The sequence below is a fragment of the Denticeps clupeoides genome, chromosome 6 (genome assembly GCF_900700375.1).
Source record: "Denticeps clupeoides chromosome 6, fDenClu1.1, whole genome shotgun sequence".
Lineage (NCBI taxonomy): Eukaryota > Metazoa > Chordata > Actinopteri > Clupeiformes > Denticipitidae > Denticeps > Denticeps clupeoides.
The window spans coordinates 18,804,938-18,818,871 of NC_041712.1; the positions used below are offsets into that span (position 1 = coordinate 18,804,938).

At 42.9% G+C, this 13,934-nt stretch overlaps 2 protein-coding genes across 5 annotated transcripts; both read left to right on the forward strand.

Moving 5' to 3' along the window:
• Positions 1 to 663: 663 nt before the first annotated feature.
• mtmr2 (myotubularin related protein 2) lies at positions 664 to 7,328 on the forward strand. Of its 3 annotated transcripts, none has more exons than XM_028984847.1 (15): positions 664 to 844; positions 1,708 to 1,807; positions 1,899 to 1,986; positions 2,087 to 2,181; positions 2,270 to 2,374; positions 2,472 to 2,576; positions 2,696 to 2,779; positions 2,861 to 3,010; positions 3,098 to 3,286; positions 3,370 to 3,555; positions 3,630 to 3,836; positions 4,400 to 4,492; positions 4,614 to 4,727; positions 4,816 to 4,992; positions 5,772 to 7,328. In XM_028984847.1, the coding sequence occupies exons 1-15, from the start codon at positions 765 to 767 to the stop codon at positions 5,934 to 5,936; spliced, it is 1,938 nt and encodes a 645-aa protein (XP_028840680.1). In that variant the 5' UTR covers positions 664 to 764; the 3' UTR covers positions 5,937 to 7,328. The 3 variants fall into 3 exon arrangements, with proteins under 3 accessions (XP_028840680.1, XP_028840681.1, XP_028840682.1); XM_028984848.1 differs by having other exon boundaries at positions 1,902 to 1,986; XM_028984849.1 differs by having other exon boundaries at positions 1,711 to 1,807.
• Positions 7,329 to 7,615: 287 nt separating this feature from the next.
• Positions 7,616 to 12,600, forward strand: fam76b (family with sequence similarity 76 member B). 2 transcript variants are annotated; one of them, XM_028983641.1, is made up of 10 exons: positions 7,616 to 8,108; positions 8,526 to 8,590; positions 8,673 to 8,727; positions 8,841 to 8,996; positions 9,110 to 9,291; positions 9,777 to 9,827; positions 10,261 to 10,338; positions 10,702 to 10,837; positions 10,962 to 11,063; positions 11,527 to 12,600. In XM_028983641.1, the coding sequence occupies exons 1-10, from the start codon at positions 8,022 to 8,024 to the stop codon at positions 11,614 to 11,616; spliced, it is 1,002 nt and encodes a 333-aa protein (XP_028839474.1). In that variant the 5' UTR covers positions 7,616 to 8,021; the 3' UTR covers positions 11,617 to 12,600. The 2 variants fall into 2 exon arrangements, with proteins under 2 accessions (XP_028839474.1, XP_028839475.1); XM_028983642.1 differs by having other exon boundaries at positions 10,705 to 10,837.
• The last annotated feature ends 1,334 nt before the right edge of the window (positions 12,601 to 13,934 follow it).

Here is a 13,934-nt window from a genome sequence, read left to right on the forward strand (position 1 = left end):
TGAGAGTGGACCACTCTGACGCACCAGGGCCTGACTGCCCACACAGGCATTGACGCAGTCTAGCAGCTTGAACTATTTATTACCCACGGAGACATTGGCACAGTGGTAAAATAATTTTTAAAAAAGCCAGCGACGACCGATAGCTGCCCTGGTGCAACAAAACGGACGCACGACATCTTCATACTTCTTCCAGCATGACTTAAAGAAAGAGACAAATAAACGAATGCATGTGCACTTTTCAACTTTAATGTAAAAACAGGTCGGCTGCCCACATGCGTGCGGGATCACTCCTGATGACGTCACAACAACAAAGCTCTGTCAGTATGCGCAAAATAAAGTACAATCATACTGTGCTTACAATTAAGACAAAACTGCCTGGGTGTAAATGATTCAAATGTGTCCTTTTGAAAAATTGAAAATTTAGGGGAAATTGTTCGATGTCCAGAATGATTATCTGGCTATTTCAAAACATGTAGGCACCTCGTCAAAAGCAATCATAGGTATTTCACCATAATGAATGCCTTCCAACGGAGAAGAAAGAAAGAAAAGGAAAGAAAAGGAAAGAAAATGAAAGAAAAGGAAAGAAAAGGAAAGAAAAGGAAAGAAAAAGACTGTCCCAGGAAGCAGTGCGCCGGAAAACAGACCACACCCCTGGATCAGGAACTGTGGGAAAAGATGGCGGCTTCCTGTCCCTGACCGCCGCCCGCTTCTCCTCGCAGGACGGAGTGAAACCGCGCCGGTGTGGGACGGCGTCGCGCTTGGCGATGGAAAAGAGCGGCAGCGTCGACAGCCTGGGCTCCAGACAGTCCTCGTCCCGGCAGCCGAGTGTCGACTCCCTGAGCAGGTGGGTGAAGCTAATGCCGTTAGCGGCTTAAACGCCCCGCCGAGCGGCGCTGGCTGTGTGGGAACGTGCTGCGGTCGTAAAACTGAACATGTGATCAGTTCAGTGATATTTAGTGAGTTTGGGAAGTCGGGGAGTTAACTATAAAGTCACTTGAGTGAAAGTAGGTGCTGTTTTGGTGTCGGGAAGCTCAAAAACATAAAAATATGTAGATTCAATGTAATGTTTTCGCTGTCAAGAACCTTGACAGAGGAGAATCGTACTGGTCCGCAGAGAGCATGGCAGGAATTTCTAAAAAAAAAAAAAAAAGTGAAGTGATTGTCACATGTGATACACAGCAGCACAGCTCACAGTGAAATTTGTCCTCTGCATTTAACCCATCACCCTGAGTGAGCAGTGGGCAGCCATGACCGGCGCCCGGGGAGCAGTGTGTGGGGACGGTGCTTTGCTCAGTGGCACCTCAGTGGCACCTTGGCGGATCGGGATTCGAACCAGCAACCTTCTGATTACGGGGCCACTTCCTTAACCGCTAGGCCACCACTGCCCCAATTTTAGGCAGGTGTGGTGCTAAGGGCAGTGGGGGGACTAGATAGTTAAGAAAGTGGCCCCGTAATCAGAAGGTTGCCGGTTCGAATCCCCATCCGGCAAGTTGCTCCTGAGGTGCCACTGAGCAAAGTACCGTCCCCAATAGTCCCCCCCCCCCCACTGTCCCACGTCCCCCAAAATACCCTCCCCACTGCTCACTAAGGGTTAAAAGCAGAGGACACATTTCGTTGTGCGCACCGTGTGCTGGGCTGTGTATCACAATGACTTTCACTTCACTGATGTTTGGTGCTTGTCGTTGTTTGTTTCTTTCCCATCTGCAGCAGCTCAACCTCTCGTTCTGACCGGTCTTCTCAGGCGAAACCGGCATCAGCCATGTCCTCGGACTCCGCTTCGACCAATGAGTTGTCGCCTGAGCTCCGGGTAATCCGTAGTTTGAAATGTTTTTTGCGTCTTCGTGGTGTTTAAGTGACCGCAAAGCTGCAGTAAATTCCCTCTTGTGTGTCTGTGACAGCAGCAGAGTAAACTGCCAGCCAAGTTGCTCAGAGGTTTAAACAGCAACGAGCCCCAGTTGCTGCCCAAGGAAACGGTCCAAGATACGGGTATTCCTTCTGTCATCAGTCTAAGCATGCACAGTATATTTTTATGAAACTTTTTTTTTTATGAAAAAAATGTCTTTTTTTTTTGCTTGTAAATATCTAGCCAAAGACGTTACCTACATTTGCCCATTCATAGGGGCTCTTAGAGGGACCCTGACCGTCACCAACTACAGGTTGTTTTTTAAATGCATGGACAGGGTATGTACTGTTCGCTAAAATGAATACGACAGCGCTGAATTCAGAACACGCTCATGTCGCAACTGTGACTTTAACTTGTCAACTGCAGGACCAATCGTTGGCCTTGGACATACCTCTGGGAGTTGTGAGTCGGGTGGAGAAGATTGGAGGGACGTCCAGTCGTGGAGAAGTGTCTTATGGTGTCGTCTGCAAGGTGAGCGGAGAACTGTGTGTGTATGTGAATTGGGAACCTGAGAGATTTGAGTGACATGATTGTGTTGCTTTGTGGTTGCGTATCTTCTGTTGAACAGGATATGCGAAATCTTCAGTTTGCGCACAGACAGCCTGATGATACCCTGAAGAAATCCATTTTTGAAGTTCTCATGAAATATGCATATCCCATTTCTAATAGTCTTGTAAGTAAACTGTTATGTGTTTATTATAATTACTGTAATAATAACTAGATGTTTGTTATGATGAGGATAACAATGTGTTCCATACTTGTGTGGAATACTTCATATATGTTTTTTTACAGGCTTTTTTTGCTTATGACTACGAACAAATCTTCCCTGAGAATGGGTGGAAAGTGTTTGATGCTCTGGCAGAATCCAAGAGGCAGGTAAGGAGAGTACCATTTTAATTCCACTATTGCCCAATCAGTGTTGCCCAACTTTTGCTATATTTGTTTTCTACATATTAGGGTCTACCTAATGAGAGTTGGAGGATCTCAAAGGTGAATGATCACTATGAGCTGTGTGACAGTTACCCTTCCACCCTGGTCGTCCCGGTAACCATTCCAGATGAGGATTTGAGGAGAATAGCAGCTTTCAGGGCCAAGGGCCGCATTCCAGTCAGTAGATCCTTCAGAACAAGGAATACCATGACTCTTACTGATTTAGATGTCAAACATTAATAGCTTATGTAATGTGGCTTCCAGGTGTTGTCATGGATACACCCAGAGACCCAGGCAACGGTGGTGCGGTGCAGCCAGCCCATGGTGGGGGTGAACAGCAAACGTTGCAAAGAGGATGAGAAACTGCTACAGGCAATAATGGATGCAAATGCTCAGTCACACAAACTATTCATATTCGATGCTCGTCCGAGTGTCAATGCTACAGCCAATAAGGTGATCAATACTGAGTGGTACATTTCAGACCTCAATAGTCTGATCATTGTGATAACATAATTTTATGTGTGTATTGTTCTAAGATGAAGGGTGGAGGCTACGAGAGTGAAGATGCCTATCAAAATGCTGAGCTGGTTTTCCTTGACATCCACAACATCCATGTGATGCGCGAGTCACTAAGAAAACTGAAAGAGGTTGTATACCCCAACATTGAGGAATCCCACTGGCTCTCCAATCTGGAGTCAACCCACTGGCTTGAACACATAAAGGTGAGAATTTCACAGCAAGTCTTGTGCAGATGCTTAAAAAGCCGATAATAATTTTTTTTTTTTTAATTACATAGGTGATCCTGGCAGGCGCTTTGCGGATTGCAGATAAAGTGGAGTCAGGGAAGACATCTGTTGTGGTTCACTGCAGTGATGGTTGGGACCGCACAGCCCAGCTCACCTCTCTGGCCATGCTGATGTTGGACAGCCACTACAGAACCATCCGGGGATTTGAAGTGCTGGTGGAAAAGGAATGGGTTAGCTTTGGCCATCGTTTTCAGATGGTATGCTTGCGGATGCTGCATTTATTCTGCACAAAATGCACACATCACAGTGCACATTTTAGTTTTTGCAGAGGAGGGCAGGTATATTAAAGGCCAATATTAAACATCTGAATGACATTCAGTTATGTACAGAATGGGTCAACTTTTTTTTATAAATTATGTCCATACATATCATTTATAGACAGGATGTAGTCTTGTGCTTCCTGTATTTTGGAATAAGATTGTTCTAGACAATTTTTTGTGCGTCCTTCTTTGTAAGAACAGGTTGGGCAAGGCTTTTTTCTGTTACCGCACTACACAAGCAAGGTCCTTGTTGAGTGCAGTGTGGAAGAATTTGACTGATGTACTGATGTACTGATGCCATCAAACCCCAGTAAATTAATCATACTGGCAGCTTCAAGATTATATCATGGCAACGGTCACAAGGACAGGTCACAATACTATCTCACATTATCACTGATGTTGTTTTAACAGGTTAACTACTTATAAAATGCTTATGAAGAATCAAGAAGCTACATATACTACTGCATTACTAATTTTTATTTATTTATTTATTTTGGTAGCGGATTGGTCATGGGGATAAAAACCACACTGATGCAGATCGCTCACCCGTATTCCTGCAGTTTATAGACTGTGTTTGGCAGATGATTCGACAAGTAAGGATTAGATGAATGTTACTTTTTTTTTTTTTTATGTGGTCATTTCATTTATTCCTGGTGTGATTTTAATGGAATTTGGATATATTACATTAATCGTCAGTTACGTCCCTTTTTGCAGTTTCCAACTGCTTTTGAATTCAATGAGTACTTTCTCATCACCATCCTTGACCACCTGTACAGCTGCCTTTTTGGTACATTCATGTGTAACAGTGAACAACAGCGACTTAAAGAGGTAAGTGTCAGGCTTCCTTCAAGATATATTTATATGTGTAGGGGAAAAAATTACGTTCTGTGTTTATGTATCATGTGTCTCTTTATAGGAACTGCCAAAGAAGACATTGTCACTGTGGTCTTATATAAACAGTCAGTTAGAGGAGTTTACAAATCCCTTTTATGTGAACTACTCCTCCCATGTCCTGTTCCCTGTGGTCAGCATGCGCCACCTTGAGCTGTGGGTGGGGTACTACATCCGCTGGAATCCTCGCATGAGACCGCAGGTTTGTACCAGCACAATACAGATTGGAGCACAAATGCACTAGTGAAATAATATGGAATCAGATTTGGGGCAAAATTTGGAGACAAAACTCCTAATATCAAACTAAAAATTCATTGTTCAATTTTGTCAACATATGTTTTTGCTTACATCTCACTCTTTTTCGATTTTGCTTGTGAGACTTTCAGTTACGCTGCTCGTTTTTACAGTTTCACTGCTGGCTTTTCAGTGTTGGGAATGCAGTTGGACTTTTGGCACATTTCTCTTGTATGGGCGGGGCTTTGCCTCATTGGACTGCAGGTATTTGATTGACAGCTCTGTTCCCCAGAACTCTACAACTGCGAGATATGTGGGCTTCAAGAACACGCAGCTAAAATGTGAGATGCCATGATACCTCACTCAAATACCTGCTGGCCAATGAGGTGAAGCGCGGCCCACACGAGAACATTGTGTCAGAAGTCCAACCAAATCATCAGGCAGTGTAAATGTAAAACAAAAAAAAAAAGCGAAAAACGAAAGAGCAAAAATGTATGTTGCAAACTCTTTTACATTTCAATGTCGTATTTTCATTTGATATTAGGAAGGTTTTGTTTAAACATTTTGGCACAAATATGATTCCATAGAAACCATATATGAAATGTTGTGTTGCTACAGTGATGTGCCAATGCATTTGCAAATTTCACAGTAAAGGCTAAAATGATTAATCTTCTAATCTATTGTTTTGTGTTTATGACAGGTGATAAGATATTTTTTTTTAATGGTGACCTTGCCTTGTCTTTTTAGGAACCTGTTCACCAGCGCTACAAGGAACTTCTAGCCAAACGATCAGAACTTCAGAAAAGAGTTGAAGAACTTAGGCGTGAGGTGGCTAATAAAGCAGCTTCCTTGACTTCAGAGAGGGCAGGATCTCCCACACGTTCCATAACACCTGTGCAGACATTTGTGTGATTGGATCCTGCTCCTAATGTCTTTGATGAAGGATAGGTTGCGTTGCAACCTCTAAGCCACAAGAAGGAATGCTGCTCTAACAGCAACTTCGCTTTGCACTCCATGGACATCTGGCTTGCAGGCTGCTTCACCCTGGCACCCCATCCAACTGATGCTACAGTGCCGGATGACCGTGGAAGAAAAAGCTTCTCATATCAGTAAGGCTTAAAGGGTTCTAAATCATCCAGTTAGAGGCTATTAATAGTATGTAGGTCTGAAGTAGACGCTGTACTAACGCACTTACTACAAGTGTTTTCAAGAAGTACTTTGAAGAGATGCATAACTATGTAGACAATGTTTCATAGACTTCATAAATATGTCTTATTAAACTGTACTGTACACTATACTTGACGACAAAGTTTCTTCTGCAAACTTCTATCATTCATTACAACAGGTGATCATGTAAAGACAATGCAACTGAATGTATCTGACTTTTGCACTGTGTTTAAGTGACTCCTAGGGATCACACATCATTGATTTAGTGTTCACATACGTGCACATACTTCCTCAGTCTACTGGCTATGTGGATTAAACTCATCTATTTCAGATAGAGATTTTAATAGTTTTGTATAGTTTATTTTAACAGCTCTAAAGATAGTTTAACTTTCATTGGAACATCTGCCTTAGTGACTGGATGTTAGATGTTAATGTCAATTGTTCTGGCAGGTTTTATATACAGAAGAGAGGATCTTCAGTGTATTTTCTTAATGTTATTACCTTAATGATATACATTACCATATAGATTTATGTTGAAGGTAGTAAGTCATTTAACTCTTAAACAAAACTAGCCATTGTGATGCTGCTCTAACCTCTTAATTCTAGTTATCTAGAGAGGTAGAAACACTGATGGGCTGGACATTTTCCTTGTTATTCTAACAACTAAATGCCTTATGCAGTAATGCTGGCTAACTTACTTGCATGTTCTCTTCTATGCAGTGGCTTATTAAAGTTGTCAAATGCTGCATTTCTCAGGCTGTCTTTTAGGCAGACTTTACTAAGTGCTTTCAAACATTCCTTTTACTGAATATGTTGACATGCACAGCAACATAAGCACTCTTAATCGTTCTTACTGGTAGTTGGTGAACAATAAGTGCAATACACTTCCACCCTTAACACATCTTATTGCTCATCTCTCCCCCAGCTATATTTACAACTTCAAATTTTATAAGACAGTAATTGCTATGTCTGCATATTCTGCATAGCACTTGGCTTGTGAACTGTTACACATGTACTGTTTATTATGATAGAATAATCATATATTAAAACAAGTCTGAAAAATCATCTAGTGAAGAATCAATGCTTTGTTCTTCTTTTGAAGCCTTGTGAGAATAAAGACTTGTAAGTTGTACCATGTTGAGGTCTGATTTCTTTTGCATTAGAGATATGGTATGTAAGGCTGATGCACACACACGCCAGTGTTTTATAGATTGGTACGTTAAAACTCCACACTGAATATTCAACGGCGTGACTAATTGCAACACGTACGTCAGTCGGAAAGCCAGGCCCATATTTAAAATGGTAAGAAGTCGCCGCCTCCTGATTGGTCAGGGGTATTCAAAAGCACGTTCCCGCCCACTAAGCCCGTTTGCTGATTGGCTGCTGTCTCTGTCCTTTGTAATTGGTCGCCGCTTCCGGGGCACGGCTGTGACGAGACCCGACAAAAAAACAGAAAAGAGAAAAGGAGAAAGGAAAATAAGAGAAGATTACAGACGGAAAAGTCTTTTAAAAAATACTTCGGGCTCTTGCTGCCTTTGGGATATTTCACGTAGATGCAACGTGTAGTGTTAATGGGACGAGGACGGGGATCTTTAAATACCGGGACAATGGGGCTTTTTTTTATTTTTGAACGCGAGTTGTGTGCCATGCTAGCCGTGTAGCTGGCTAGCTGGCGGCGTGATATTAGCCCTAGCTGTTTTCTTTTTTTCATCCCGTACTGTGGCGGCTGGAGCTGTCTAGACGAGAGGCCGTCTCGGGTGGCAGTCGAACGTTACGTAGTTTATTTTTTTTTTCAGTCTTATCATTTTGTACGGCCTCGTTCAGTCGAGGATGGCAACGTCGGCCCTCTACGCGTGTACTAAATGTAACCAGCGGTATCCGTTCGAGGAGCTTTCCCAGGGACAACAACTGTGCAAGGTGTGGATCTCAGTGCTGCGTGGCTTTGGGGGACCTGCAGACATGTGGCGGAGAGCCACGGGTTCGGCGTGGTCTTTGGCACGTCAGCCCGTCCTCTGTAGAAGACGGGGACTTTTATCTGGTTATGTAACGATGGCTTTTGTTAACCGCAAATAGACAACTCCCGTAGCCGGCTAAGCTAATGCTAGCGCGCTAACGCGTACGGCGGATGCAAGCAGGGTGCTGGCCGGGTCGCCCCGTTTTCACCCCCGCTGCACCCCTGTTTACGTGGCGATGAATGCCGCTGAGGTCTGTTTAAAATTTCTGGGGCCTTTTCATTTACCGAACTGACGTGCGATGATGTGATCCGTGCCGTGTTCGCGTCTTCTTTTGTGAAACGAGTGTTAAAAGAGTGAATTGTATTTTTCTTGGATGCAGGAGTGCAGAATCGCACACCCTATAGTGAAGTGTACATACTGCAGGTCGGAATTCCAGCAGGAGAGGTGGGTCACGTACCAGGAGAGCCACATTTAAATGTTTGTTTAAAATGCCCACGGTTCACTGTTTCATGCCCTTCCTTTGCAGCAAAACAAACACGATCTGCAAGAAGTGTGCTCAGAATGTGAAACAGTTTGGGACGGTAGGTTCCATACTGTACACACAAACTTTTCAATGCGCCTGCTACTCGAAGAGGCGTGAAAATCTGTGCACTGCGCAATACCTGAATGCTCATGGTCACTCTGTGTGTTTCAGCCCAAACCGTGTCAGTACTGTAACATCATTGCTGCGTTCATTGGGACTAAGTGTCAGCGCTGCACAAACTCTGAGAAGAAGTATGGTCCTCCTCAGACCTGTGAGCAGTGCAAACAGCAGTGTGCCTTTGACAGAAAAGAGGAAGGGCGGCGAAAGGTAATTTTCGAGACAGGACCGCTCAGAAGGAGAAGAAAAAAAACATTATACATTACATGCTGCATCTGTAAGTGTTACCCAGTATATATATAGAATTTGTTTTTCCACTATAGGTTGATGGGAAGCTCCTTTGTTGGCTGTGTACTCTGTCGTATCGCCGGGTTCTTCAGAAGACTAAAGAGCAGCGCAAAGGTCTTGGTCCCTCTCACTCCAACTCTTCATCGCTTAGTGAAAAAGAGCACCAGAGACAGCACCACCATCACCACCAACATCGTCACAGCACGTCTCACCACAAGTAAGTTGAAACCTCCCTCATCTCATAAACCCTCATCTTATATGTGTGTGTTATCTCACACATTTATTTTAGCCATTCGTTAATAAAGCCTGCTTGAACTGGCTTCAGGAACACACATTCATGAATGCACTCTTTCAGCCCATTGAGCATTAGGTACAGTTTATTCTGTACTCTACAATCGTACCAAGGGGATCTTGAGACAATCCTGTCCTCATTGTGCAATATCTGCTGCTTTCAGAGTATTTGGTCCATGAAATTTTGCAATGAGCGCCGCTAGGTAATGGAGCTTGTGGTGGGTGAAAGTACCATTGTCAAATCTCAAGCTTACACCATCTGTACATTGTGAATGGAACAAATTGTGTTGGTGTGTTTTTTTTTTGTTTTTTTTTGTTCTGTCCCACTCTTCAGTGTGTTTTTGTGTTTGCGTGTGTTTCTCTGTTTGACTGTCTCTTTGGGGGGGGTGTATGTGCTTGTGTATCTTTCAGGCTTAGTGGTAGCCTGAGTCCTGAGCAAGAACAGGGACTCTGGAAGCAGAGGTGAGAAGAATTAGGGTTCTTCGTATGAAAACTCATGACCATACAGTTTAGTTTTTCATACCATGCTACACTAAGACTCCATACAGGGTAAGGCCACAGACTGTTTTCATATTTATATGTGGCAAAAGCCATTTGAAGAATTCAGGAAAAACTCCTCGTAGGTAAATAACAGTAGGTGGCGATAGTGTTGTGTGTTGCTGAGCTTTTCTCAAGCCATTTTCTTGGTTAGTTTTTTTTAGATGATTTTTGTAGTGAATGAACATGGAATTGTGTGACTGGTGTTGCATGCATTTTTTCCAGTTGACTTTTTGCTTATTTTATGATAGTAGGGGGAGTAGGTAGGTTTCATTTGAGAATAGACTGCTGATTTAGTCCTCTGGACTCATGTAACCAATGGAGGTGTGTCTCATTGACAATCACTTTCTCTCCACAGCCATAAGTCCTCCTCCATTCAGAAAGAAACTCCAAAGAAGAAACCAAAACTGGAGGTCAAGCCATCAAATGGAGACAGGTACCGCAGTGTGGGTGGGTGTAAAATCACAGGTTCTTCATAATGCTGCACTCACATGCATGTGCTGTAGACGTCACTGGAAACTCACTCACTTTGAGTTGGGTGGTGTGGGCCTGTTGCTTTGAGAATGGCCACTGTCCAGGTGCCAGTCAATCAGATCTGGTTATGTCTGTATAGAGTAAGCACTGACCAAGAGCTGGCAAGACAGTGAATGCGTTAATGTCCATCGCACCGTTTGCCACAGCACGTACATGTGAGTGCAGGCTAAAACACCATTTCTCTGGAGAAGGTGCCTGTGTTTCGGAAATTACTGATGTTTACTGAACACATAAGTTATTGTAACTTTTATTTCCCTTTCTTCAGCAGTTCTATTGCACAATCAATGGATTCTGGAGGAACTGACAACTTCATACTGATCAGTCAACTTAAAGAGGAAGTCATGTCACTAAAAAGACTCTTGCAGCAAAGAGACCAGACCATCTTAGATAAGGACAGAAAGGTAATGTTGTGATATTCTGTATCCTGGACGTTATAATTTCTTTTAAATTCATGCTTCTTAAGCTCTCAAATAATCACTATCAGTCGTGTGCTCATGTTTTGCTCATTTTTTTGTGGGTCTGCAGTTGACTGAGCTGAAGGCTGATTTTCAGTACCAGGAATCCAACATGAGGGTGAAGATGAACAACATGGAGAAGGCGCATAAAGAGGCCATGGAGCAGCAACAGGTCTGTCATTTAACTGTTAATGTCTGTTCTGGGTGGTAAAATGTACCCTCCATGCCATTTACATTTGCGGCATTTGGCAGACACCCATATCCAGAGCAACTTACAACGTGCTTTCAAGTTACCATCGATGAAGAGATCAATTCCTGTTCACTAGGACCCCCAACTATGAATACAATCTTTTTATTCACTCTGTTGTAGATTCTGTACACATGTTCAACAATAAGAAAGTTACAAGTTAATCGAAATATTCTTTAAAGAGGAAGGTCTTGAGCTGTCGTTTGAAGGTGCTCAGTGACTGAGCTGTTCTGACCTCGAGGAGAAGTTCATTCCACCACCGAGGGGCCAAGATGGGGAAGAGTCTAGATGAATGTTTTCCTTTTACCTTCAGAGATGGAGGAACCAGGCGAGCAGTACTGGAGGCATGCCGGTATGATCTATTAACGTCTGAATTTCTTTTTAACAGGCGAAAAACCGAGAGCTGATGAAGCAGGTTGCAGCACTCTCTAAGGGAAAAAAGTTTGACCGGTCAGGAAGTTCGCTGCTGTTGCCATAACGACGGGCCTGTGGCATGGAGCAGGTCTTCGCTGTACTGTCACTGGAGCCACTCCTCCATGCTATTTTTTTTTTTTCTCCATTCACTTTTCAGAAAGACACAAGCTTCTGTGGCTTTTTAAATGTCGTTTTTAAGAACATTATAAATGACTTTTTTTTTTTTTTTTTTTTTTTTACTTATACTGTCGGACCACCATAGACAGAGTGGACTGGACCCCCAACTACAGCATAGGCTCATTCGTTTTTTAATTTTTACAGCAAACATTCACACTTTTAAGTGTTTGGCGACGTATTTATTCGATTTTGTGTTGTCATTACATATGCAAAAAAAAATTTTTGCAGTTATTTTCAGCCGTTATTATATACTCTCATAGACTGAAACCCATTAATGGGTTATATTTGAAAGTGGAACTCTGCTGCCCAGCCCAAAACATTTTTATGCAAGGACCGATTGCAAAGAGAGACTTCGACCTGTCTTGGGCCATTGAGCAGCAATGAAACAAACCTGGGTCCTTCAGCTGAGAGAGTTTCCTCCTCCAGCCTTCAGCAATTTTTTCACTTTTTTTTTTTTTTTTCTGTCGTGGAACGGTTGTATAACTGCATGATTCCCGTACGGTATTGTACTTTTAAAAATGATTATTACAATGATAATTCTCTTTGGTTTTATTAAAAAAAACATTATCCACATGTTGAATTTATTGGTCAACAGTGAGCAGCCTTATGTATTTTAAAATGTTGGGTTTTAGTGTCTTCACTGCCAGGTAGGGTCTATGAACATTTTCTCCCCCCCTCTCTGTTTGCTTTTAATCATGTGCTGCTTTCATTGTCTGTCTGAAAACCCACCTTTGTTTTAAAATGACACATTTTTCTCTTATCTTCTCTTGCTCATTTCTCTTTTCTTTTGAAAATTGTTTTTCATGTCTTTTTTTTTTATTATTATTTTTTGTATCATTTCAATTACAGGGGTATTAAATCTTATAAATGACCTGCCTTTTCTGTCTGTGTTTGGTTCCAGGACTTATTCAGCCCATTTGTAGAAGTCTCTTTACGATAGTCTGAGGGGGCTGAGATGTTTGTTCATAACAGATTGGTGACAAAACCTCAAAAGTAAAGGCCTGATTCTTGCATGCAACCACGCCCCTGGTTGAAATATACAAACTAAAATAAGTCGTTTATTCTTGAATGTTTCCTACTATTGTGTTGGTCTTTCCAGTCTGCTGCTAAAGTTGAAAATACAGCGGCCTGCATTTTATGTGGAGCTTCAACAGGTACCTACATTTACTGACCATATCAGTGTTTGAACAGTTGTGAAGATCAAATGGCTGGTTTCTCGATTGGATTATATGAACAAATGTTTAAAACATTCAATCAGTTCAGTGGCTGGCAGCCTGTCACAACCATCTGAGTCAGCCAGCTCGCACAATGACTGATTCAGGAAGGCAAACAGCACCTTACAAATGCTGCTGAAAACATGCAGTGGGGAATATTATTATGTTCTAATAGCTTTATGTGATGAACTAGCCATTGTGAAAAGGGGTAAGCCCTGGTCATGAGCGTTTTATTTGCTGTTTGTCAAGTTCTAAAGTGTGTAGTGATTGTCACATGTGATACACAGCAGCACAGCACACGGTGCACACAGTGAAATTTGTCCTCTGCATTTAACCCATCACCCTGAGTGAGCAGTGGGCAGCCATGACCAGCGCCCGGGGAGCAGTGTGTGGGGACGGTGCTTTGCTCAGTGGCACCTCAGTGGTACCTTGGCGGATCGGGATTCGAACCAGCAACCTTCTGATTACGGGGGCGCTTCCTTAACCGCTAGGCCACCACTGCCCCAAGCATGTCAGGTGAAGAACACAACAGCCAGATTCAGTTGTTTACATTTGCAGCATTTATCCTGTGCGACTTAAAATCCCTCTGGAGACGCTCAGAGTTCAGGGATACAATGGTAGTAAGTGGGGTTCCAACCTGGGGCCTTCTGGTTCATTACCCATTAGGCTACTACCACCAGTCAAATAAATTCAATGGTGCATATTGTAGTACAACTTCAAAATATCTCTCGGCCGGTTGTGGATAGCCGAGTCTCCTGTGCAATTTATTATGGTTGGACTGCGTCATCTGGGTTTTCAGAAATGTTAAAAGCCGACCTGTAATTATAGATGGCAGAGGGCAAGAATACATTTTCAGAGACACCGCCGTACAAGACCTGTTTGTTCTGTGTGCAGCCCAGTTAAAACGGGCCTAAGCCTCTGGGCAGTTTTCCAGAACTCGGGTACAAGGGGTGATGTTGGATGACCACCGCACTAGTTAAAGCAGCGAAGC

Coding starts and splice junctions, on each gene's coding strand:
- mtmr2 (XM_028984847.1), top strand. CDS start 765: ATGGAAAAGAGCGGCAGCGTCGACAGCCTGGGCTCCAGACAGTCCTCG. Junction 1,987..2,086: donor GGAAACGGTCCAAGATACGG/GTATTCCTTCTG, acceptor GTAAATATCTAG/CCAAAGACGTTACCTACATT. Junction 2,375..2,471: donor CTTATGGTGTCGTCTGCAAG/GTGAGCGGAGAA, acceptor TCTGTTGAACAG/GATATGCGAAATCTTCAGTT.
- fam76b (XM_028983641.1), top strand. CDS start 8,022: ATGGCAACGTCGGCCCTCTACGCGTGTACTAAATGTAACCAGCGGTAT. Junction 8,591..8,672: donor TCGGAATTCCAGCAGGAGAG/GTGGGTCACGTA, acceptor CTTCCTTTGCAG/CAAAACAAACACGATCTGCA. Junction 10,339..10,701: donor AAGCCATCAAATGGAGACAG/GTACCGCAGTGT, acceptor CCCTTTCTTCAG/CAGTTCTATTGCACAATCAA.